The 27,405-nt window shown below is 34.1% G+C and overlaps 5 protein-coding genes across 5 annotated transcripts; 4 read left to right on the forward strand and 1 right to left on the reverse strand.

Moving 5' to 3' along the window:
* LOC125826621 (uncharacterized) lies at positions 1-2,713 on the forward strand. The gene is made up of 2 exons (XM_049505975.1): positions 1-170; positions 2,481-2,713. The coding sequence occupies exons 1-2, from the start codon at positions 48-50 to the stop codon at positions 2,574-2,576; spliced, it is 219 nt and encodes a 72-aa protein (XP_049361932.1). The 5' UTR covers positions 1-47; the 3' UTR covers positions 2,577-2,713.
* A 3,607-nt stretch (positions 2,714-6,320) lies between these two features.
* LOC125826612 (endoglucanase 1-like) lies at positions 6,321-8,491 on the forward strand. The gene is made up of 6 exons (XM_049505963.1): positions 6,321-6,552; positions 6,670-7,080; positions 7,163-7,255; positions 7,345-7,506; positions 7,601-7,712; positions 7,833-8,491. The coding sequence occupies exons 1-6, from the start codon at positions 6,331-6,333 to the stop codon at positions 8,327-8,329; spliced, it is 1,497 nt and encodes a 498-aa protein (XP_049361920.1). The 5' UTR covers positions 6,321-6,330; the 3' UTR covers positions 8,330-8,491.
* Positions 8,492-11,078: 2,587 nt separating this feature from the next.
* LOC125826775 (protein BRANCHLESS TRICHOME) lies at positions 11,079-12,011 on the forward strand. Its single transcript, XM_049506112.1, has one exon. The coding sequence runs from the start codon at positions 11,079-11,081 to the stop codon at positions 12,009-12,011; it is 933 nt and encodes a 310-aa protein (XP_049362069.1).
* A 5,303-nt stretch (positions 12,012-17,314) lies between these two features.
* Positions 17,315-18,909, forward strand: LOC125826622 (growth-regulating factor 8-like). Its single transcript, XM_049505976.1, has 4 exons — positions 17,315-17,537; positions 17,629-17,769; positions 17,861-18,137; positions 18,285-18,909. The coding sequence occupies exons 1-4, from the start codon at positions 17,315-17,317 to the stop codon at positions 18,907-18,909; spliced, it is 1,266 nt and encodes a 421-aa protein (XP_049361933.1).
* Positions 18,910-20,674: 1,765 nt separating this feature from the next.
* Positions 20,675-23,158, reverse strand: LOC125826611 (protein IQ-DOMAIN 17-like). Its single transcript, XM_049505962.1, has 5 exons — positions 22,915-23,158; positions 22,531-22,743; positions 21,777-22,022; positions 21,541-21,678; positions 20,675-21,449 (listed from the first exon to the last, which is right to left on the reverse strand). Exons 1-5 carry the CDS (start codon positions 23,041-23,043, stop codon positions 20,676-20,678), a joined length of 1,500 nt encoding a protein of 499 aa, XP_049361919.1. The 5' UTR covers positions 23,044-23,158; the 3' UTR covers position 20,675.
* Between the last annotated feature and the right edge of the window lie 4,247 nt (positions 23,159-27,405).

The following is a 27,405-nucleotide window of genomic DNA, read 5'->3' on the forward strand; positions in this document are numbered from 1 at the left end:
CACTTTCCCTAAATACCAAAATCGTAAAGAGGTGCAGATTCAGAAAAATGGGATACGTTCTAAGGGTGAGATTTGCAGCCTTCTTCGCCGGTGCTGCGGTGGCATCGGCCGGCGGTCTCTACCTTCTCCACAAGGATTACCAAACCGCCCATCATTCCATGTCTCAACAGGTTCCTTTTAATCTTCCATCCACTTTCTGAATTTCAACTAGTTTGGGATTAAGGTGGACTCAATCGATTGAAATAGTATTTTTTTTCTTGTTTTGGGGACTTCAAATTGTGCTATGGGCTGCCCTTTTACCTTTACCCTTCTCTACTTAAATTGCATATTTGTAATTTTTCTTTTGACAAAGTAATTAGGTTCAAATTTTCTACATTACCTGAGTGTTGCTGAACAGAATCCCTGGGCTTGATGGAAATTACTCTTCTGTTTAATCTAGTGAGAGAAATTAGGATATAATGTAACTGTTGGAAGAATTGCCAGTCAATATATTAAGCTTTCAAGTGCTTTCTGCTTTGCCTCTCCGTTGTTGGCAACAGTTACGGGTTCTGTATTTAGTTGTAGCTTGATGTAAGATAGCTAGTGGCCTGGAGCATATTGGTCCCAAATGGAATATGTTCTTCAAATTCTAGCTAGAGTAATCTATGTGTAATTGGTGAACCAGTGCCCTTTTTAGTGGTAATGTTAGCAAATTATCTATAACTTGCTCCAAAATGTAGTTTTCATTTCTAAGTCAGAATGTTAGATAAATCAATCACCATGGCTGTCACAGCAAGACTATTACTGTTGATATGTTTGACATCCTTAAATATGGACTATCTTATAATGGTTATCTTTTTTAATATTGGCGGCTTCATTCAATTGTTCAAGTTGCAATGGCACTAAGGCTCTTTACCTAGGGTGGAGATAATGGTGCTTCAAGGCAAGTACCAAAGTTGGTGATGCATGAAGAGACTTATTCTTGGATGATTTAGTAGCATGGAGACAACAGATTTTAGTTAGGATCCTAACAGTAACAAACAGGAAATTAAATTAGTCATTTTGGATGGTTTAGTAGAAGGGGTACAACAAATTTTAGTTAGGATCCCAACAATAACAGAAAGGAGATTGAATAAGTCATTATGGAATTAAGATCAGTTGATACTTTAAGGATTATGGTGGTATATAATGACATGATGCAGGCATGATCAGTATGGAGTAGCATCAAATTAGTATGGTAAAGAGTGGAAATGCAAAATTAGCTAGTGGTAGCTAAAACTTAAGAGGAAAGAATGAAGAGAGCAGGAACAGGATTCCTTTTTTATGATATATATATTAATTTTATTTTTATTTTTATTTTCTTTTACAAATGTGACCATTTATTGAATTCCTTTGGCCACTTTCTTTTACAATCACTAATGTTAATTTGCAGATAAACTTTCATAACATGTTTTCGAGGTTTTATTCTTGTTTTCTTAATTTCACATCCCTTTGCCCCAAAGTTAACTACTAATTCTTAACTTCATAGAATATCTCTTTTTCTCCTTGTTCTCCATTTCTAACCCTAGTAGGTCTAGTAAGGATCATTTCAATGGTCAAGAGCATTGTGAAAGTTTAATGCCCAAAATAAGTGCAGAAGTGATGGTAAAAGATGGTAATTTGAACCTAATGCTTGCACAACACTAAGCAATTTAACTTTAAGAGATACAAAATGTGAGGATACATATTACTTAATCATGGTTAAGTTATAAATCCTTATATAATGGATATATGTCTTACATTTCATTGGTTGGGTGTGAACATCGAGGGTGGTTAAGTTTTTGTGGTTGCAACTAAACTGTAGCTTGACCCTTAAAATCCTGCAATTTATATTAAATGATCTATTTATTATTCTCGTGTTTTCTTGAACACTAAATAGAAGAAAGATGATAATTTTTCTAGCATCAACTTTATACCTATGAAATCAATCATTCATCATGTTCCATAGGTCTATGAAATGTTGCTGCAAATAGTTGCTGAAGCCCTCTTTTCTATATTTAAGTGTCTTACTTTCCTTTTTGGTTTGTCCCAAAAAGAGCGTCTCTTTTCTATATTTAGCAAGTTTACCAATTACAACATTCGACATGGCAAGTTTAAGACCACAAGGTTAAAAATTCTCCCATTATTTCTTCAACTTTGTGCGCAGTCAAACTAAGACACTTAAATTGGGATGGATGGAGTATAAGTTGAGAATTTTCTCTTTCTCATGTTCCTTTGTTAAGCCTTATGTATTGCTGCCAAAAGATGACAAGCCATGAAACTCTTTTGTAAATATGGGAAATTGAAAAGATGAAAAGATACAATACTATTTTGACAGGCCAAAATGAAACTTGGTGATTAATCAATATGGACTAAAAGAGCAATTTCTTCAAGCATCTTTTCCTTCATCTGAACTTCAACATGTTACCTCAGCTGGAATCTCTCTGTTATCTGCATGCTATTCACTCTTTTCTTTTATCCAGATGAATGATGTCTATGAATCTCTAAATGGACGCATTTCTGCTTTGGAAAGGCTGAAAGAAGCTGATGCCGCGAAACACGTGGAAGCTACTGAGTAGATTGTTTTAAGAGGTTTCCAATGGAGGCATCAAAATAGATTCCATAGGTTCTAGTTGTTGTTCTGATTCCATTGTGATGTATTTCATGACTTGCTAAATGAAGTTGAGTTTTTTCTTTTGTTTTGCTATATGATGGGTCAAAAGGCACATTTTCCCGAGGTGGTAATGAGAACTTAAAGTCAACATTGACTCTTTAAGTTTATGAACTCTCCTTCCTTAATAAGATGAAAGCTTGAAGACTAATTTTTCTGCACACAATTATTTGGATACAATGATGATTGTTGGTGGTTCTGGATAACTTTTTTTGCTAAATGGTAGATTATTGCTGCCTTTGGAAGTTCACTGTTTTACATTGTCACTTTTATTTTTCAGAAAGTGGAGGTGATAAAGTTGTACCTCTTATATTTGATGCTTCCTCTGACCCGTTTCTATTCCTCTAATGGATTGTTTCACTATTGGATAAATGTCATCAGTCTTAGGTTGTTCCTGTTTCTTGGAAACACCAATGTGGCGTGAGTTACTTAGAAAGGGCACGCCACGTTTCATTGGGGAAACTGTGATTTCATATTTGAACATGCCTTGAGGTTTTAATTGAAATAGTTGGTGATAACATCCAAGAGCTTTTGTGGGGGAACATATACGCAACCACACCTTTTGGAGATGAGAAAACATAACGAGGAAGTAAGGTTAATTACTGGATTCTCCTTAAAAATGAAAAGAGTGGAACTTAACTTCCCCTTTTATTAGTCACTCAAACGAATGAAACAACAAGGAAGGGTAGGTCGAAGAAGATGTTAAGTTGAAGACACACTAAGGAGCCAGCCGGGGCCATGAATGATTTGCTCCACTCAAAGGAAAAAACAAACAAAAAAAGATTAGTGGTAACGATCGCGCACTACCATCTGAGCTACACATCCCCTAGTTGTGTTGAAGAAACACTCCATAGTTTTTTAACCAAACAAAAGTGAAAGTCTTTTTAAGTCATAAAAATGGTTAGTTATATCAGCAAAAAGAAACGATTAGTACTAAAATGAGAATTGTTGGCTATGTGCAGAAAGAAGATCTTAAGTCTTCCCCCTTAACCTCTCGGGCAAACCAGCCTGTACAAACATACTCTCATAAAAAATTATAACACATCTAAAATATTATTCTACTACATCTATTTCCTGAGTTCTGGCTCTGTTATCAATTTCTTTGACACGATTCTAGAGTCAAAATATTCATACACGTGAAAAGTTTAAAGAAGAGACATATGGGGAGTCTACGTTAATATATACACAAGTACACCTTATTTTGTTGGTTTTGAAAATGATTTGAGCATCATGTGAAAGTTTATAATTGCAAATCAAAACAATAATAAATTAGATGGAAAAAAATTATACTAAAAATATAATTTTATTATATGATCTGGTCAATTGGCCTACCTACTATAAAACTAATATTGAAAAACATAAATATGTTGGGAGAAAATCTCTCTATAAACAAAACTCTTTAAACGACTGCATCGTTGATTTTATTGTGTTCTTGATATGAGAAGATGGGTCTCCAATTTATAGAATTCCAAACTTTTCTTCTAAGGAAAGAATAAACTAAAAATGGAAGAGAATTAGAGTATTTTTTTTCTTTCAGAAAAAAGTTTAAGGATTTATGGTGATACTTTGACTTTTCTTTAAAGACAAAATAAAACTTAAAATATGGTGGAAAAATTAATGTGTGATGGACGTGTACAATAATCTCAAAACTTGTACTAAAGAGTAAAGATCAATGTCCCCTTGAATTCCTACCTAATGGAAGGTTGTTCAAGAAAATGAATTAAGCTTTTGTTTATGAGATCGGCGAGGATGGGTTAAGATTTTTCGTCATCATAAATTAATTTATATATAGAGTGAATGGAAGATCTTGCCACTAATAATGTTTTTATTCTCCTTACTATGGTATTGAAATATTTAATTGTTTATTACTTTACAAATTACGTAGTATGTTAAAGTTAGTAGATAGTACGTTATTTTACTATGGAAAAGATGAAACAAGTGTATACTATAATTGGTCTCTGATATTGTCTTTCTCTAAATTGGCACAACATTTGTAAAAAGCTGCAGAAATGAAGCAGGAATAGTCTGTCTTTAATTAAATGAAACACGGGGCTTCATATAAAATTTTAATAACATATAGATTCATTATTATTTTCTTCTTCAAATAAAAAAAAATAGTTTTAGTGGGTGGATGAGCCTCCACATTTTCCTGTTAATTCAGGTTTTTAGTTGACAAATAAGATAATCAGCCACATGGTTTCTCGCCTAACACTTTCTTGTTAAATAAATATAATACAAAGCCACTGTATATATGATTGATGATCACTTTTGACCTTTTCGATCAATTCAAATATAACAATTTTGAATTTTGTACCTCCCTTAAAAATTAATGATTATTTTTAATTAGCTAAACAGCTACTAGTGAAAACTTACTGGACATCTGTAATCTCAGGATAACTTTCATTTAGAAGTGTGAAATAGTCAATCTTAAAGTGAGTTAAAATTATAAGTTAATAGTAAAGATATCACGTGAAATAATCAAAGTATGCACATGCTAACCTAAATGTAAACCAAAATTGTATAGAAAAACTTGTGTGAGGGTATAGAAGATGGTCCCAAGAGATGAGGAAAAGCATGTGAGAGAGATAAATATTTCAGAGACTTGTAAATGAATTTTTTTAGCAATAAAATTGGTCACATGCATGAATAACATGAATGTAGAGGTTATGCCAAACTTTTGTAGCCAAACCTTTTGTGCATTTTATTTAATTTTTTCCCAAAGTGATATATGTATGCTTGTAAGTCCTGTGCACACCACGTGAATGGAAGGAAGTCTTGTTGAACAAAGTCTCGTGACAGGAAAATTACAAAACTAAAACGCCAAAACAACGTTCCAACACTCTTTCTGACAATTTGGTTCTTTTCTTACCCATGAGTACGTTTTCCTCTTAAGGAATCACGCTTAACTAGGTGTTTTAATTCGAGGATGGTGTACTGAGATTTTGCAGATAGCTTTTAACAGCATGTAGAATTGAAGTTTTTAAGATGGGCAGGACAGGACATGTTGTCCTGATCGATTATAATTCATCTTTTTTATATGGGGTCGGAAAAAGTAAAAAAAGATTTAATCTCACACCTTAATTATCTGGCTAACTAAACGGCCCTAGGGTGTTTAGATTGGGAGGTTGAGTTGTTAAAACATTGTGATTTGTGAATGTGGTTTAATGTCCATACTAATTATAAGATGAACTTTTAGGGCGTATAGTAGTTGGTAAGTCACATTTTTATCGTCGCCGTGAATTGTGGTATGTCAATCAACATAGTAAAGTATATTCAAAGTCTACCTAAAAAGAAGAGACAAAATTCCATAATGTCTAATTGAAGTGTAATAGGGGAACGAAACAATGTTTTTTAATCACGAGATTGAACAGTAATACTCCATATGAAGAGTCTTTTTCTTGTCGTTATTCACTTTATGTCAAAGAAGATGAGCCTCTTTTTAACTCTTTTCGTGCAATAAATTCGTCTTATTTGTCGCAGTTGATCCCGTGAATTAAACTATGATTCTACCACTTATTATTATTATTATTATTATTAAATAAAATAAATAGTTTTCTAATAAGCTCTGCAACGACCAACGAACTCTTCAACTACCAACTATATAAGCAGGCTCTTCCCTCCAATAAAAATCAAAAACTTACAAGCACAAGTGAAGCTGAGAAATGGCTCATGCTACTAGGGGTTCTTTAAGCATGCTCATTTTATGCTTCCTCTTACTTAATCTTTCTAATAATTTTGCCTTTGCCTTCACTTCTCAAGATTACTCTAATGCTCTTGACAAATCCATTCGTTTCTTTGAGGGACAGAGGTCCGGAAAATTGCCTGCGAATCAACGCCTTAAGTGGAGGGCTGATTCTGGCTTGTCTGATGGTTCCGGTTACCATGTAATTCTCAAATATACATAACTCATATTTTTTTATTTTTTAGTATATATGACACAAGTAATTAACTTGTACATTTTATCAACACAATGACTAACTCTCTTTTTGTTTTTGTTATAGGTTGATCTAGTAGGAGGATATTATGATGCAGGGGACAATGTTAAGTTTGGATTGCCAATGGCCTTCACCACAACTCTACTAGCATGGAGTGTAATCGAATTCGGGAGCTCCATGCATAGCCAACTTAACAATGCAAAAGCAGCTATTCGTTGGAGTACCGATTATCTTCTTAAAGCAGCCACAGCTAGCCCCGACACGTTATACGTTCAAGTAGGAGACCCGAACCAAGATCACAGGTGTTGGGAGAGACCCGAGGACATGGATACCCCTCGCAACGTGTACAAAGTGTCCCCTCAAAATCCAGGTTCTGATGTTGCTGCTGAGACTGCTGCTGCATTGGCTGCTGCCTCTATTGTGTTCAAAGATTCTGACCCTTCTTATTCCTCTACATTATTGCGTACTGCACAAAAGGTGGAGTAATTAATTAAGCAAATTTAGCCCTATACATTTTTGTTTTATTTTTTTTATGCATCCCACATTTGCAATATTGCAGGTGTTTGCTTTTGCGGACAAGTATAGAGGTTCCTATAGTGACAGTCTCAGTTCAGTGGTCTGCCCATTTTACTGCTCTTATTCTGGATACAATGTAAGACGAAACGTTACTTAATATTAGAGTGAATACACACACACTTATCTCATCGATCGATGGTTAATTTGACATTATAAAATATTCAGGATGAACTTCTATGGGGAGCATCATGGCTTCATAGAGCTTCAAAAGACTCTTCTTATCTTGCTTATATCCAATCAAATGGTCAAACTATGGGTGCTAATGATGATGACTACTCCTTCAGTTGGGATGACAAGAGACCTGGAACCAAAATTATTCTATCAAAGGTTCCTTTTTTCCTCCTTCTACACTCCTTTCAACTTGAACTTTTTTAGCCATAAACTCACTCACTCCTCTGCTTCTTTCCCCTGTTTTACACAGGACTTTTTGGAGAAGAGTACTCAAGAATTCCAAGCATACAAAGTTCACTCAGACAACTATATCTGCTCTTTGATTCCAGGCTCGCCTAGCTTTCAAGCTCAGTATACCCCAGGTCAGTACATTAATTGGGACATATGAAGTAGTGAAACTATAATATCAAAATTAGAATGAGTTTAGTTTAAATTTTGGATCCGCCTATGCACGTATTAAAGTCCGAGCCATATGTATACAGGGGGCCTTTTATACAAAGGAAGTGAAAGTAATCTCCAATACGTGACATCTTCATCATTTCTCCTATTAACCTATGCCAAATACTTGAGGTCAAATGGAGGGGCAGTGTCATGTGGGAGTTCAAGATTTCCTGCAGAGAGGCTCGTTGAGCTTGCAAAGAAACAAGTGGACTACATATTAGGAGATAATCCAGCAAAAATATCGTACATGGTTGGTTTTGGACAGAAGTATCCACTTCGTGTGCACCATAGAGGTTCATCTCTACCATCAGTGCATGCACATCCTGGTCACATTGGCTGCAATGATGGCTTCCAGTCTTTGAACTCGGGGTCGCCTAATCCAAACGTTCTCGTTGGAGCCATCGTGGGTGGTCCTGACAGTAGAGATAACTTTGAAGATGACAGGAACAATTATCAGCAATCGGAGCCTGCCACATACATTAATGCACCACTAGTTGGGGCCCTTGCTTTCTTATCTGCAGAATCCACACCAAAGTAGTAGTGGATGGAGTCACATTTATTAACTAAGTCTTGTAGCAGAAGATGAGGATCAAGAAATCAGTATGGTCCCTTGGTAGCTCAAGATAATTGTAAAATGAAGGTTACACTAAATATTCTAATTTAGGTGTTTATTTTTCCTTCTATGCATGTAAGCAAGAGGAATTCTTGGTTCCTCTAGGAATGTTAAGACCCTTAAAATGCTTGATATGAATTTCCAGACTTATTATTCACTTTGTTCCAAATTGAATACTCAGCAATCTACCTGAAACCAGGGGTAAATGCAATTAGAATGAATTTCTTGTAGAATCACGTATCAGTAAGTAACTAAGAGGCAACACTCAAAGAATGCAATTTATCTTGGGAAAATGAATATAATCTGCAATTAGAATCACTAATGCATGCTTTAAGTTGCCAACTATAAAGTTGAGTCTGGATTGAGGATAACTATTGAGGCAACAATATTTTTGGTGACCTAAAGCCACTACTCTAGTAGCTTGAGACTAAAGCCGCCCCTGCTTGTGATTCTCTGGTTTCCAATATTTCTCCATCAACTAAACTAATGTCTCCCGGATTCAAGAAGCGAAATGGTATTTCTGTGAATGAACTGTTAAATTGTTGGATTATTTTCTTGTTCATTTCGACTATAAAACTTGTACCTGTACGATGCTACACATGTAACTCTACTTTTCTAGAGTGCATGAACAGAAGCTCGTGTATATAGAATTTAATCTTATCCTTGTTACAGTACCCTTTAGATTAGTTTAACTGTTAAATCAACACCAAAGTTTTCAATACTACTGGAAGATGACCATTAAACTCAATGGATAATGACTGATGATTTCATGAGTTTATTAAATATAGTTTGATGTGTGCCTCCACAAGGATAGACTTGGAAATTTGGATGGCAATCACTTGATAGTTGTTGTTCAACTATCGCTTTCATATGGATAAGCACTGATGGAAGTCTATAATCTGTTTGTTCATCAACACATTGCTTCAAATGTAATCTAGATGGATAATCGTGCTTAGAAGAGTCTGTTCTGTTATGTGTGTTACACATTAAAATATGAAATTGACCTCTTATTTTGTTGTAGTACTTTTGTGGAGATGAACATTGAATTGCTTTAGGGAACATATCCTAATCCCTTACTGTAGAAGTAAGTGTGGTATGTTAAGGGGCCCAATCTTCTTTGTTATTTATAGCCTTGTTCATTTCTCCATTTTTGTCCACTTCATTCTGTTAACAAGAATACCTAAAATAGATATCATTTCCCTGCTAACATTTGATCATAGATATCATTTCTCGGTACATTTTTGGGTTATAATAACTTTATAGAAAGAAAAGTCATAATCACTCTTTTTCTTCAATCTAATTAGCACCAATTATTGCTACTGCAGTATTTTAGTGGTCCATTAATCGAACTGCTTTATATTATGATGATCAGTATCCGTTTTGGACTATATTTTCCATTGCCCCTCCACAAAGTTGCTGTGTTATGGAGTTGCAGAATACATCAGCACGTGGTAAGAAGTTTATTGCCCAAGTATTGGTATGATAGAGCCAAATCCTAATGAAGGAAGATGACAGAATGAAGAGGAAACACAAAGGGAGACCATCCATGTGGAACAATTTGTACTATCATAAGACAACGTAACTATTTGGACCCCTCACTCACTATAACCATATGACTTTACCTTTTTCTTGCTAAAAGCTCTATAGGACAGATCATCCTTAGTTGGATTACACAAAATTACCCTACATCAAAGTAGTGGTTATGTATGTCAAATGATGGTCAGTTAAACACCTCAAAATTATTTTGTGCAAATATTACTACTTTTATTTCATTTATATTAAATTTTAAATACTCTTAGCATAATCATGACTTTGCCCCTTCCTTGCATGCCCACTTGACCAAGATAAAAAAGCTCATGTATCCATCTCACACTCATTGGTGGAGGTAAGGGAAGGGTTTCATCCAGACCTTTTTTGTCAAAAAATTACGCTATGTATACAAGATCAAAATGAAGTGTTACTTTATAAAGTATCTAGATGTTGAATCTCTTGACTTCTTTGTGTGTTTAGTTCTTTATATTTTGAGCACTCTTAATGAAAATCATAGTTGCTAGCAGTAGATAATTATTTGTGTGTACCTAATTAAGGATCAAAAGTATGATATTATAGTTTTTTAATAATAGCAGTAGTACTTTTCTTTGTTTTGTAATAGTAACGCAATTATAGTTTATAGGCAGATATGAATTGAAAATTGTTAATGATGGAACATGATTGCAACTGACGTAACTCATTGCGCTAACAGTATCGTCAAAGCGAAGCATCCTATTGTTCTTGGGATATGCAGTCTTTTTTACTCTGATTTCTAATTAAGATGAGAAACATCACAACTTGCTACCACCAAATTATTCCATGTCATAAGCTATATTGAAATAATTTTAATCTCAACATGTTGAAGATCGAAGATATAAAATGGAAGAGATTGATGTAGATGGAGGAGGGGGAGGGAGTTGGGCACCTCTTATTAAATAGTAGAGGTACATGTGAGGTTGAACATCTTTTTCCACTTTTTGAAATTTAGAGTAGCTGGAAGGACAAGAAGATAGAACATCATGGCCCTACTCCTATTTTTTTTTCTTTCTTAAAAGCAAAAGCAAGAAAGTTGATTAGAAAAGCAAGCAGCAAAGGTGTTTATTATAAAAGCAAGAAACTCCCCGACCTTGTCATCAAGAGGATGATGATGATGATGATCAGAAGCCAAGAAAATCTCAGAAATAAGTCTATTGGTATCTCAGATGATCACATTATCCCTACTTCTACATGTCCAACCTGGAAACTATACGAAAACCCTTTCTATAATTCACAAAATCCTGACACTCCTCTCCGAATTCAGCACAACAACAATAATAATAAGCAAATTCATCGACTCAATCTCCCAATATCTGCTAGGAAAATTGCATCATCCTTTTGGGATCTCACCTTTATCAGGCCCTTTATGGACTCTGAGCTTGAGATTGCTCGAGCCCAAGTCGCTGAATTGAAGGCCAAAGTAGAACATGAGCGCAAGGCACGTAAGAAGTTGGAGTGGATGAATAAGAAGATTGCTAGAGAGCTCTCTGAAGAGAAAAAAGGGAGAGAAGCGTTGGAACGAGTATGCGAAGAACTTGCCAATCATATATCGTCGGATAAAGCAGAGATGAATCGGTTGAGAAAAGATATGGAAGAGGAGAGGAAAATGATGCGGGTGGCTGAGGTTATGAGGGAGGAAAGAGTTCAAATGAAGCTAACAGAGGCTAAATATTTATTGGAAGACAAGTTGTTGGAATTGGAAGCAACCAAGAAAATGTTACAAACAGAGCAATCCAATGCAAAGAACAACTATAACGCTGATGAAACAGGAACAAGTAGGCCTGATCACAAGTCTATTAGTGGTTCTAATTTTCATCAGTACCAAGTGACGATTCATCGAAGAAACCATTCACAAGAAGCTGAAAATCCACACATCAAACGAGGGATCAAAGGATTTGTCGAATTCCCAAAGGTTGTCAGAGCTATTAGTTCCAAAAGCAGACATTGGGGTACGAAGTTGGAGTGCCAAAAGGCTCAACTTAGGATATTACTGAAACAAAAGTGTCCTATCCGATCCAATGTTCTTCTAACAACCTCATAATAAAGTTTTTACCCTTTGGATTGTTATTCTCTATGGTTCATCCAAAGATGCTATTACTCATCCAATTGAATGGTAATACCATAAAGTTAATTTGTAGTGCCATTTTCTTTCTTTGTTTAACCGTTGATTGAATTTTCTGTTAGGCAGGCAGAGAATCTATTTTGTTTTTGTGAGTTTGTAATTTGTAAATGTATAATTTCTCTAGGTTGTCTTTTATGATCTAATTCACTTGGAAATGGTATGATTATGGTTACATGGATAGGGATTTGATGAAAATCCGAGTTTGTATCATACTACAATTATTGGAACTAATGATTCATACATATATTTACAACTGAAAATGGCTCATAATTTACCTTCCCAAGAGATGTAATGGATAAAAACAAACAATACGACTTGAATCGTCATTCATAATATTATTATAGGAGGAAAGTTGGGACATTCCAGATAAGCCATTGTTAGTTTCATCATTAAATAAACAAAAGCAAAAGCAAGAAGCGCTCCCCACCCACAAGCATCATTACCAGCACTATTGTTTTAGTTGGTGCAATTTTTGGAATTAAGACCTACACTTCTCTTGGGACCAAAATATGTTTTCAGTATTTATATTTACACTCTAAAATAAATAACCTACAATTATGAACTCAAACTAATTTGATCCTTATTGGGCCGGGTCTCCTAAACTTATGTGTTTGGGCCTTTTATATTTGGGCTCATATTCTGCCAACTACTCCAACCTTTGTCATATACTTACATAAATACAATAGTGTAAAACTTAAATAACCTTTTATCCCTATTACTTTTGTAATTACATAAATCCCATATTTTTTAGGCATTTCGAATACATAATTAAGGATCCGGATACATTATTGTTGATACATTATGTATCAATCTGTTGCACTTATTAAGGGAAAAAAAAGCTTAAAAATCAAATTAAGATCTCATAGTATCCTTTGTTGCACTAATTAAGGGGGAAAAAAAACTGAAAATCAAATTAAGATCCCATAAATTATGCTATTCCATTCCAGATTATTGTCAAGAATTCAAAATCCTTTAGTGTAACAAACCAAAAAATTCAAAAATTAAATTTCTTCTTCTTGTTCATCGTTTTCTCTGTTTCATAAAAACTTTTGTCGAAATTTTGGATAAGCGAGGTGAGTTATGAAGGATATAAAAGTGATGGAATTGTTGTTGGACAAACAATTTCTTTTGTGAATCTTCAAGTTCATCGAATATCCTTTCGATTTTGATTCAAGATTGTCGAAAATTTTGAGATTCAAAATTCTTCTCCAGGTCATTGAAGATCCTTTCCGTTTTGATTCAAAATTGTTGAAAATTTTGAGTTTCAAAATTATTCTCCTAGTTCATTGAAGATTCTTTCAATTTTGATTCAAAATTATCGAAAATTTTGAGAAGATACATCATGAAAATCCTTTCAATTTAAATTGATAAGTGTTGTATTTCTACTAGATACATTAAATAAGAAAGTGTTGCCCATAATATTTAGGTTTGAGATCGATACATTATTATTTGGTAATTGTTATGTATCATATACATTTAGTATAAATTCGAATTTACGTATCATAACTAAAAAAACAGTGCATGATACATTATTATTTATGTATCTTATTTTGTTTGAGATCATGAAGTTCCTTTCAATTTAAATTGATAATTGTTGTATTTCTACTATATACATTAAATAAGAAAGTGTTGTCCATAAGATTTAAGTTTGAGATCAATACATTATTGTTTGGTAATTGTTATGTATCAGATACGTTTAGTATAAATTTGAATTTACGTATCATAACTAAAAAATTAGTGTATGCTACATTATTTATGTATCTTATTTTGTTTGAGAAATATTATATTTTAAAATTTTAAAAAATACATTATACATGTAATTGTTCCAAAATAGCTTCTTTTTTGTGTGTGTGATAAATAACACGAAATTTATGTATCAAGTACATTTATATTGAACATGATAAATATTAATCAAAGATTCAACAATATTAGAGTTATGTATCAATACTTTAAATATGAACATTATACATTGCATAAAACAAAGGTTATTGTAGCAGTGATGTATCAGATCAATGATAGCACTAACAAAGACTAATTTAAGACTCAAAATAAACGAGATACATTAAAAATCTGTATCTTTGATAGTGATGGTTGTGCAATGGCAGATCCAAATTTTTTTTTCTCTTTTTTGGACCTTTTTCAATAGTAGAAACATTAAAAGAAAATAAATATTTTTCAAGAAAAAATTTCAACGACAATATGATTAACTAAAATTACAAAGGTTCAATAAGATTTCAATGAGGGTAGGGGGCGGATGTAATTTTATTTTTATTTTTTTATATGAAAAAAAAAAAAAAAAAGAAATCAAAAATTGAAGTGATAGAAAGAAATCTATCTCTTGAATAATTTGAAATCATTAATTGGAAATAGAAAAGATTTGAAATTCAAAAATAGATTAATTGATAAACTTGAGAGACACTTAATGAAAATCAAAATGAATTTGATATTTGTAACTGCTAAAGAAGTGGAGAGAATTTATGGATAAAATGGAGGAGTGAAATGGGGAGTGGGAAACGTGGATATAGGTTGAAAATAGGAGTGAAATATTTATGTATCCGAAAATTTTATGAATTGGAGAAATTAAGGGATTTTTGAAATTTTAAAAAAAGGTAGAGATAAATTGATACTAAGGTAAGTAAATGTGTGTATATAAGTAATTTTCCTAATAATATTTGCAAGTCGAGTGCCTATCCTAATAAACAGCAAATAAATCATAACACAAGCTAAATTATCACTGATAATCTAATATAATGACAATCTAACTTCATTCCGAATTTTTATTATCATTTTCTACTTTATTTGGTATTTAATTGAAAAAAATTGAATTATTTAATACTATACATTATGTTGATGTATAATACATTTCATTCTTGGTACATGATCAGTAAAAAATCAACCAACATTAAAATAATATGTATCTATATTTCATTTTGATTATTGATATCAGATGTACAAATTTATTTTTGTTGACTTGTTTTGACTGTCTCATTAAATATATATTGCCATCTTATCGGTAGTGTGACTAGTGTCCATTAATTCAATCACCTGAATTGAATCTGAAAAAGTATTTAAAAGATTTTACATACCGCTTCTCATTTTTATCATAATAGTTATTCTTTTTTGGTCATTCAAATGAAAATTATCCAATCAAATCAAATTGGATGGCATTTATTCAAGAAATTAAAATTGAACAACGCAAAATCAAGTGGAAGAAAAATTAATACGAAATTGTAAAGTGAAAAACCAGCAGATCACAACACAAGGTGGCCTAATCAACCAAGAATGCTCAACAACAACATCGTTAGAAAGAAAAAAAGAGTTAAAAATTTGAAGATATTAGCATATATGATAAATGGTTGAAGAGATTACATTGGAGATGTTAAATAAGTAATCAAACTTAACATCCACTTGGTATGGCATTACCCTATTTACCTATATATGATTTTATAATTACCATTTTCGTTTACAAGTGCAACACCAGTACCATGCGTATTCGTTTTGTTTTCTGTTTGTCTTTTACCTAAGTTTGTATTTTTGTATCCACTTAAAACTACTTTTTTTTCTTATTTCATAAGGATTGTACCATTACCAGTAATGGCATGCGATTTCGAATACTATAATACAGATTCGATTAATCGACATCGTGAGAAAGAATTAATTAGAGACAACATATCAGAGAAAACTAATACTGTAGTACAATTCAAACGCAATCTGAATTATGACATTTTAATCATTAGATGGACTCTTTGGACCATTGCAAGAGGAAGAGGATGAGATGAAATGCAATAACTCAAAAAAGATGGGACTCAAAATGCAATAATACAAACTGTTGAGGTGGACATATGTTGGTCCCCACCTCATCTAAGAGGTCAGTGGACCTCAAAAATTACGTTTCCCAATACTATAAGAAAAAGCATACCATTGATTATACTGTGCGTTGTTTATTTTTAATTGTCATGATTCTATAAATTTTTTGATATATTGATATGTAAAAGATTACAATTTATAGTATTTTTTATCTAGTTTTTAAATATTTATTTTTAAAAAATATAATTTAATTTAACTTTAAAAATGTAATATAACAATTAAAAATGAACGAAAAGAATAAATAATATATATTTGTTGTCACCGTCACCCTCAATGAATCAAACCACGCCGACGCCTACTTCCTTTCCCTCCAACTACTCTCTTTATTTTACTCTTTTTCCCCGTTGACTCTTTTACTACTTGTACTTTACACTAATTTCCTCCCTCTTTCATGTCTAATCTATTCTTTTTTAACCCTTCCACTCTCTGGTCAATCAATTGCACGGTTTACACATATCTCAAAATTGCATTGACTTTTGTCTCGTTAATTAATAATTTGTATTAAATTTCAATTCAAATATGTCTATTTGATACACTAAAATAGTGAAGAAGCAAGTAAGATTTGTCTAAATATGAGAATAACAATAGATATATTAAGATCTATAATGAGTATTACAAACTAACAACTAATGTGTATCTAAGTAATTAATTTCTAAGCTAGTGAAATTTAGGTAAGTTTCCTATTAAACTTTCAACAATTAGGATGGAGCTGGTCAATATTTATTTGATAAAAAAATTGGAAATAGTAAAAAGGTACAAATATTTTACGACAGATGGAATGTCTTTAATTCTCTACTTTAAAACTGTACAAGGCACTATTAAAAATTGCCTCGTAAACAGTATGTAGTTGTCTTGCGAGATAGGAATAATGTAGGCCACTTCCAAATTGATAATCTGTTTCATGTGATTTTCTTTTTGCAACTAAAATTCTTGTTATGGAATTAGAAACCTCCACTTGCGCACAAGGTCCATAGCCTACGTCTAACCCTCTTTCAATAAAAGACTACTCTAATTTAAATTACGGTTATTATATTAAATATTGTGATAATCTAACCATCACAATATTGATAGACTATACAAATGATAAGACACGAAGAAAAATGTTACTCACTAGGAGTATTATTTTGACGTCATTTGGGGACCCTACTTAAAATTGTCCCGTAACGGGGTTAGAATGTTGTAAGTATAGGAAGCAAATATCTGTAAAATATATGAAATGGCGGGCCAATCTTGAACCGCCTCTGTAATCTGGACATATATATGAAACAAAATACTTAATAGTAGTAGTTTTTCAGCTTTGGCTCTAGCCTTTACACATTTTGGAGTAAATTTTGTTGTTTGGAATTGGGGCTAATATGGGGAACGGAGAAAACACTGAGCTTCTGGATTTGAAGATGAAGACTAGTGAAGCTTCGTACCCTTATAAAAGGACCATGTTCATGGCCCCTTCTTCTCATCCCCACTTTTTTTCTCCTTATGAGAAAGAGACTGGTGATGATGGCGGTAGTGGACCCGGAAATTTTGTGGGGAGCTATGTTGTGAGCTCAGGGGGTGCACTTTCGTCAAGACCTTGTGCTAGTACGGTTCCCCAACCTTTTAACTTTATTCCTCTGTTTTTCTTTTCATTTTTGATGAGTTAGTTGCACAAGTGTTTTTTGTTTTGCAGGAGGAAGCATGGGCCTCGCTCCTTTTACAGCCTCCCAGCTGCAGGAGTTTCAAAGACAGTTCATAATATGCAAGTACATAATGGCATCTATGCCTGTTCCTCCCCACCTACTCCCTACTAACCCATCTCCAGCTCAATCTAACAGTAAATATTCCCTTTTGAGTTTGTTTTAGTCTTTTTTTTTTTTGTTTTTTGTTTTTTTGATATCTAAATTTTGTTGGTTATGTGTGTTTAGCAACGGGTTTGGATTTGAAGTTCTCAAGTGGGTCGGATCCAGAGCCATGGAGGTGTAAGAGAACAGACGGGAAGAAATGGAGATGCTCAAGAGATGTAGCTCCGGATCAGAAATATTGTGAGCGACACGCCCACAAAAGCAAACCCCGTTCAAGAAAGCCTGTGGAAATTCACACCAATCGGCACCCTCCCACTCCCAAATCTAACAACAACAACCACTCTTTTCAGTTTCCGACTGTGCAGCTCTCTGCTCCTTCCGGTGACCAAACCAGCCCCAGGTGGGTAATTTCAAGCTTCATCTTCCATGTAAATATTGTTAACTTTTTCTTCTTATCTTGAGGAGGGGGTCTACTAGTCTTTTATTGCCTTTTTGTTCCTATGAAAATAAATGTCGAATTCATTGGTTTTCTCTACTTTTATGAAAGGTGTATTGAGTGGTTAGGGAGAGGAGACACAAGTAGAACCATCCCTGTCGTTAATACTTGTAACCAGCAACTCATGCACTCATCTTCTGGAATGGGATTCAACAATGACCAAAACAGAAGAAATTCACCTGCATTTCAAGTGCAAGACGCGCCAAAAGTATATCCAATGAACTTTAATCAGTACATGTGTAATAGCAGTAGTGACCAGGCATTGGGAAGTCAATTAAAGAATGAACAGGGTAACAACTCGATAATTGGCAGAGGAACAACTAGGAATGCTTGGCCAAAAGACGGACTTAGTGATGGTGTTAGCAACAATGGCTCTTTTACTTCGCTAACACTTTCCATGTCTGGTTGGAATCGGGGAATGGATGATGATAACGAACATGCACAAGTAAGCATTGGGATGTTGGATTCTGAGAGAAGTGGCGATGATGTTTTGAGATCCCAGTGGCTTAACCCTGTTTCTTGGATGAGTTCAACAGCTCCGGGAGGGCCTTTGGGTGAAGCATTGTGTCTTGGAAATGCCTCCAGTTTACCTTCACCTCATGGCTATAGCAATAGCACTGCTACCAGCAGCTGCAGCTTTGGTTCCTGCGAGAACGGACCTGACTTCATCGGTTGATCATGCAATCTTGCAGCTTGCAAAATGGTGAAGTCCATCTTGACAGTTCCATCTTTTGTTCAATTTCAGTTTTATGTTTCTTTCACTGTGGTATGCATTGCTGTTCGTTAGCTACTATTGCTGCTTCTCCATATATATACACAATCTCAGAGCGGTTATGTCCAATATTCTTGAACCCAATCTACTCTAGAGAATTTTGGCATGACTACGTATCTATTGATCATGCGTTATTGTTATTGTACATTCTTAAACTGACTGACTATTCCTGTTTTTTCATGAAAATGACAATAATGAGTTGTCACAATCCTTTTAACAGGAAATTGAATGCATTCATTTGTTAAGATGAAGGCAGCAATCCATCCCCGAGTTATTGCTCTGTGTATTTGTGGCTAGTGACTACCCATGAATATTTTACATGAGTTGAGGCATAAGTTTTTATATTTAAAACGTAGCTTTGGGCTTCCATAATAGCTTATTTGGACCTAATATATTAGTAGTTGGGTTGTAACAGTTTTTTGGATGAATTGTACAACTTTATTTCGAAAAAAAAAAGAGTTTGAATTACAACTTCAACTTGTGTTATGGAGAATATAGCTGGAAAAAAGAGTTTAAATTGAGTAGCTTATTGGCCTGACAAGTGTAGTTTTGATTGATAACTTATGTTTTGTGATCGCATCGCATTTCCAACTTTGGCAAATCTTTTTGTTATTAAAAGTTTTAAACACAACCCAAATTCCACCAATAGAGGTTCATACTTATCAAAATGTTGTATTGAGTATGCCGCTCCGCTATGTCTTACGCTGCGTATCCCAATGCTGCCTTTACGTCTTACGCATCAAAGCAATTTCAACTTTGATATTTCATACTCATTTTATTTATAGCTTAAGTCATTTCATTTCTCTTCTCCCTATTCGATGATACGGTACTGGTACCTTAATTTCATATATTCCATTGTTAGTCCAAATTAAATAGATGATTTACAATACAATAACTAATGTCACGGAATTTCTATTAACCAACACACACCGAGCAAAGCTTTTGATGAAGACATACTATACTAGTGGTTGACTTGAATAGTGGAGTAATGTAAAAACTGAGTAGTGGGTACAATTGGCACACGTTCAAAGCCCAAAGGAGTTTATTGGGCTGGCTTTAACCTCGAATAGGTAGGTGATGGGAGGCCTAACTTTGGGCATCACTGAAATGATAAGTGTGATGGAGAGGATTCCTGTGGCACATGGTGAAGGTGAACCCCTCTGATTTATTTTTGGTACGATTAGTGCAGGTTGAAAATGGTCCATCATTTAATTGCAGGAAGAGTATCTCACTAAATATGTCAACATCTGAGGACATTAGTTGTCCCTTTCTACAGTCATGTAGTTCAATTATGTCTCTAGTAACTGAATCTAATTTACAACAGATTTTAATTGTTCCCTCGCATTAAACATTGTTTCTTCCTACTAATTTTATTCTCTCCTTCATTGGTGGCATTCACCCACCGGTAAAGAAAAATATTGCCTCGATCACCTGATGCTGAAGGCTAGATCCCTCTGTTTTTATATATTCTACTTATTAGTTTGGATTTGAAAATGTGATTGATAGGTGCATAATGAATGAGCTGAAGGGTAATTAACCATTAGAGAAAATGAACAAAGAAATACACATCATTTATGACTAGCATTCACCTAGCACCTTGCTAAAATTAAAGAAAAATAGGACACAAAAGATGGCTTGGTTCCTGTAATCTTTATTCAATTGATTACTACTCATCTTAACCATCTCCTTAAATCTGTGGTTGAACAAGGAGAAATTTCTCCACCAAGGCTGTCGGTGTAACATGATTGTTGTTCCATCCCAACATAGGCAGCTTGAAGACTTTTGAAGCTAGGACTTCTCAAGTTCTGACTGTAGCCATACGCAGCGTTTAGCGAGTATGGCTCAGGAATAGGGTAAGAGAGGCGTTTTTTCACCGATCCAACTCTTTCTCTTTCTGGTGTGGAAGGCCTTTGTTTAGGTGTGCTTTGTGAACGAATCCGAGCTTTTGCAGACTCAGTGGCAGCCATATAGTTAGGAACTGATGCATCATTTCCTGACGTGCTATACCGGGACATTATACTGTTTGAACGGCTCGTAGAGCGTAGGCATGGAGTGTTTGCAGTTGATTGGCTTTTACGTGGGCTTGTTGGGCGCATTTGAAGAGGTTTTGGTTGACAAGGGGGTGGGGTGGCTGGTGGTTGAATTGCGGAGTAATTGTAATGTGATGATCTCTGGTGATGGGGAGAATTAGCAGTATAATGAGGACTACTAGCCTGTCTGTGAAGTGGGCTCGAGTGTTGTGATCTTCGAGCATTTGGAACCATGTTAGAATATGGCTTAGCCGTGTCCATCTCAACAGTCTTTATAGAGTCTCTTCTGTCAAATGAACCTCTGTTGCTGGTGTTCCATTGCTTTGATGACATCCACTCATCCAGCCAATTCGCTGTCTCTTCTAGTTCCCTTTCATTTCTTTCTTCACTACAAACATCCATCTCATCCAATTCCTTGATTTTGGAATGTGTAAAAGACAGTATTTCAGTTCATGAAAGGATGTAAATAGAATTAATTAAAGGGATACAGAAATTAAAGTTGAACCTGTTGAGTAAAAGCATGAGCAAGGGATTTTTCCCGTTTGAAGGAGGCTTCTTTTCTGGCTTGTAACATTGATTCCAGCTCTAGAAGTGATCTCGGACAATCCCTCCAATCGTCTGCAATTGAGCTTCCATCTCTAGACTGCACGGACTACAAAAAATTACGAGTGTTAGAGACAAAGAGATGCTACTGAGTGCTGTTTATCACACAGTAACTAAGGCGCGGTAAGTAGAACTCACTCTGGACTTCCTATCTCGGATGTCACGGAGATATTTAGAGTCCCATAAATTGGTTGTTTCAGCAAACATGGACCTGCGGCCTCCATCATGTGAAAGGCGAGCACGTTGTTCACGAACCCGAGCCTGCACTCTCAGCAGAGCTTGCATACATTTCAGTGTCATCTTAGCTTGCTTCCGTACATTTTGACCCCTTATTAATGCTTGAAGCTTCACTATCCCCTTCAATGCAATTAGTGCCCTCCTTGCCTGCAATAACAATAAATCAACTGCTTCACATGACAGCTATCTGTAAATATTTAACACTCCAATGCAAGACTTGTGATCAATTGAAAATGGTCCCAAATCTAAAGCTATCTAGTGGCAAGTGCTAACTCACTACTTTCTTCTTTCTAAATTGCTATTACTACTTAGTTTTTTTACTTGTCCCAAAACATTGTCCATTTTATAGAAATGAAACTGAAGTTAAATATCACAAAACCCGTATTGCTCAGACTCTTCAAAAATGGATCATCCAAAAAGTAGTGCAAACCGACACAGGTGCAGCAGCATAGCATTTTAAGAGCAGTATATATAGCCGAAAACAGCTTTCTCTGGTTTTATTTTCTTTAGCACAAGTCAAAATCTAGTGATGGAGTTAAAATAGTAATTTTTCTACGTAACTTGTATCTTAACAATCTTGTCAGTAACACTAGCTAATTAAATGGTCAAAAGCTCAAAGAAGAATTGATAAGTAATTGGCATAAGATTGGGTTACCAGATAGCCTCTGAATGCTGTTTGGATGAGTACAGCAGCATTGTGTTGCCTGTTAGAAGACGGATTATTGGAAGATCGTGTCAACCTTATGATCTCAACTGCTGCTTGAGCTGTGGCCACAGCTGCTGCTGCTGTTGCATGCTTTGGATCAACAATTACTTTCCCTTCATTTTGTGACTGTTTTCTGAATAACCACCTTCTCTTCTCTCTTTTCTGTACAAGTAACACCAATTAAAGATTCTATATAGTTGGGTAGAAAATATTCATTACTCAAGATCATAATGGTGGAGATAGATTCTCTATAGTAGTGAAAAAAATTTGATTTTGTATTATACAAAACAATGTGATTCTAGTTCAGGACAAATATATATAAGTATACATTACCTTTTCTTCATCTTCGTCTAGTTCATGCTCTATTTTTGCCTTTTTGTCGCAGCTGTTATCTTTAGTTGGTGACCTGAAAGCCCTCTTAACAGCACTCAACCATGAAGTACCTCCCTTTTTCTTTCCCATTGAGAGGTAGAAATTGCTTTGGTTAAAGCGACAAGTAAAGAAGAAGGTGAGAACAGAGTGTGGTGTGGTTTATTAAATTGGCAAAAGCCTTCAGCTCCTGAAACAATAAATAAAGGAGAGAGAGAGAGTGGGAAATAAAAGAGATACGTAATACTAATAAAACAAGAAATGACTGATGTCTGATATATAATGCAAGAGTGCTTATCCGTGCAGGCATCTATTCAAATATCAATATGTAAGTGTAGGTGTTTTGTATTTGCATTGGCATTGGCATTGTGAAAACACTAATGGTGGGGCTAAGTGTCAGCTGTCCCCGTACAGAGAGCATCAACTAACGAGAAGACATTAAAATGAGTGAAGCTGCCTTAAAATAACCCTCTTTTTTTTTTTACCAAGTAATTGCTGGCTGCATCATAAGAATCCAAAGTTATTAAATTATTAGTGATAGAATGTGCCTCTTCTTCTGAATTTTTTGCTACCGAGCGACTGACCATCCCTCATGGCTTCACGTGTTATCTGCATCTCAGAGTTCAATTTTTATCTACAATTATTCATGCACACTCTATATATACAATTTATAAGAGCTTAATTTGCTTGTGTTGTTCAGCTGCTTCATTAAACGTAATGTAGGAATATTCCTCTTCGCATTCCACCAAATTAAATGAGGTCATGTATTAGTCATATGGCTAAAAGATACACATAAATAAATGTCTATGCATTTATTAATTAGTTTATCTTAAACATAAAATACTTGTATTTTTCTATTTTCTTAAAACAATAATGTATTTTGTGTGAAATAAAGAAAGTGAAAGTACAAATTGATAAAGGCGTCTGCATGTGGTTATGGTAAGTGTGTAAGAGAGAGTCAATTATTTTTTCCCTCGAAGACTGCCAATGTAATGTAATGTGGTTACAAGCCAAACGAAAAGGAATCCATTTTCTTTTGGGTAAAAGGGATTTTATGATAGTGCCTTCTTTAATCCCGTTGACCGGTCAAACTTGTTCTATTCTCTCATCTTCTTTCCCCCTCTCTTTGATTCTATTGCCATCCATTGCTTAAAAAAATAAAAAAGAAGATATTTTACTCCCCTTTTTAAACGATAAAAACTATGTGTTCGTCATGTTTTCTGCTAATTTTCATCCTACTTACGCTTTCTAAATTGTGTCTTGTTTGTATGGTTATATTAAATTATTATTTTTATTCAAATTATTGTGTAATAGTCTACAAATCACACAAAAGGATATACTCCACAAAGCAAATCTGATTGGACGAGTTGAAACTAGAAAGCATGCAAGAAATTTTAAATCTAAACACTCCAACGTGTATGGGAGGTCATTTGCTCAACTAATTTAGCCATCTTTACATTTATGCATAGACCTTTTTGTTTACTACTCGACTCTAGTATTTGTTTTGGGGTCTAACTATACTGAGAAGTCCTCCACTCCAATTATAAAGATAACTTGATATCTAAGGTTTAAATTTAAAACTTATAATTAAATATAAAAGAAGAGTTATGTGCTCCACAAGTGAATGCTTATATAGTATAGTTAAATAAGAAAGTAGTGGTGGTGGTAGTAATTAAGGCGTGTGATTCGGCTGGAAGTGGAACTAGGCACATAAAGTTATTAAATTAAAGTATATATTTTGGGGTTTGGTAGGAAAATAAAAGCGTTTTCCTGCTCTTGAGGGATGTGAATGGCACGTGAAGATAGACGTTGCCCATAAACGTCCCAATTCAGTTAATTATTTGAGGATATATGATCAGCTTTTATTTATTTATTGGGACTATAATATACGTAATAAAACAAGTAGAAATGCACTTGCCGTCTTCCTTCTCATCATATACATATCGATGTGCTATTGCTATCCGAACAGTACTCCCTATTTATGTAGGGTAGGCACACACAGAGAGACTAAAACATTGTAACATGCTTATCTGTTCCTCTTCATTCCTATTGACAATGATTGGGGAAATTTTATAAACTTCTCTTTTTGGTCCCTTGCTTTCCGATCCTTTGTTCACACATTAACCCCTCTATATTTATCTACCTCCTTTATATGAACTAAACTGTGAAGTGATTTGAATCTTTACATGTGCAGTAGTTAGGGTAGCTATATATATATATATATATATATATATCTAGTTTGATCAAACTATTAAAAGTTGTTTGAACGTGCGTGAGACATTGTATACCTCATGTACGTACGGTACCTTTTGCACATATACTAATTCAGCTTTTAAAAGTTGTATCTACACCTTTCTATATAACTTGCTTATGTCTATGTCATATATTAAGCGTGCGTGGGAAAAGAAAACAAAACATTCATCCGTTGTGCTTTTCAGCTAATTTCTCTCTAAAGGTATAAAAACTAACAATTGTTTAAAATGGTACTTACAACTTCTCATATCATTCTTCCTATTTTAGTTGATACTATGTTTTATTCTCTTACGACATTTTTGCGTCTAGCTTTAATTTTCTTGATCCTCCTAGAAAACTACCAAAAAAAATTATTTGACCGCATGAATTGATATTTTAGATATTGCCAATACCGGCAATCGACAAATTGATTTATATCTTAAGATTGTTAGACTTGTACATGCATCAATATGAAAATTGCCGTATTGTCTTTAAAGTTCATGCGTATCAAGTTTGTTTGCTTTAATTTGCTACTTCTATATCTATTTGTGTTGGATAAATAACCTCGTCCTCAAAGAAGGAATAAAAACAAATAACAATACAAACTCTTGTTGGGCATGCAAACAAAGTTTCACATTCATAATTGAAAAAAAAATGAGTTTAATGTAAGGTGTACAAATGCTCTTAGTTGTATGGGAGTTTTGAGAAAAATCATGCTAATTTAGCCCAAAGTAAAAATATCTTTAGACTATCTAAGCCAAACAACGAATATTAGCCATAGCCAAAAGCTAACAAAACGAGTATGGATCGGAAATGAGAAAATAATGATATGAGGTTGACTTACTATCTTTGCTAGTCTACGAGTGATTTATAACTATCTTAAAGATGCATATACAAAAGAAGTTTTTGGGCTTTAGAATCATAAATGCTTGAATGACGTGGATTGATAGTCCATGATGCAAAACTTAGTTCAATAGAGATCATTGAATGTGCAGAAAAAGTTTTACATTAATAGTAAAAAAAAAAGAGTTAAATATAAGTTGTATATGTGAATGCTCTTAATTGGTGTTTAAGCCTTAAGTGGGTAGTAAACAAAAATCCTGCATAAGAAAAATATAATGCATATCAATTTTTTTTCTAAGGGGCCGTTTGGCCATGCGATATGATATCATGATATGGAATCATGATGGTATTATGATATGGAATCATGAGAAGAAATTGAAGGTTTGTTTGGACATGCGATATGGAATTTTTGTGTTGTATATTTTCTTATAAACAAAAAAATCCCATAAGTTGTAAAACTATTAAAATAGCCCCAATTTTTTATTCAATCTTATCAAATAAATAAAAAATTATAAAATCGCATAATAAATTATTACAAAGTTATTTGTTCTCCACTTAAGTAATTGTTTTATCTAACTTTAATTTAATAAAAAAAAATTGAACATAAATTGTAGTGTACTAGTCTTTAATATAATCCTCCCACATAGTACAAACAATTTCTCACGTTGAACTTGCATTTCTCGATCATGTGACCGAGAAGACGAACCAACATTGTTACTTTGAGCCATTTGTTGGTCAATATCCTCCGCAACTATATCTTCATGTTCATAGACCATAAATATTTCATCACTACTTTGGTATTTTCGCAAATAATTATGTAACACTGCACAAGCTATGACAATTTTCACTTGTGTATCAATATCATAATGGTTCATGCCTTGTTTCAATATTCTAAATCTATTTTTCCAAGCTCCAAAAGTCCGTTCAATCACATTGCGCAGAGATGAATGCCTATAATTAAATAGTTCTTTGGCATTTTGAGGCTCTCTTTCACTTCCTCGATAATCTTGCAAATGATAGCGTAGTCCTTTGTATGGAACTAAAAATCCTTTTGTGTTTCGGAAACTGCATCAACAACATAATATTTATCTACCAAAAAACGAGACAGTTTTGTGTAAATAAATAATATTTATTCTAAGGATGTAATTTAAAGTTACCATGTGGCAGAAATATGTAACTAAATACTAATAACTTACACATAAAATATAAATGTGCACTTATTAAGGCCATAAAATAAATTTATTAATGTGATTGAAATTTTACCTTAAACCAAGGCCAAAATCGAGTATTATGTCGAATTTTGGAATGTACACCAGTCATATTTTTTGGTTGTATAAATGTTGGTGCTATCTTACTAATTGCCTCGGCAACTATTTTAAC

Source organism: Solanum verrucosum, unplaced genomic scaffold (genome assembly GCF_900185275.1).
Source record: "Solanum verrucosum unplaced genomic scaffold, falcon-dt-bn FXZP01000060.1, whole genome shotgun sequence".
NCBI lineage: Eukaryota > Viridiplantae > Streptophyta > Magnoliopsida > Solanales > Solanaceae > Solanum > Solanum verrucosum.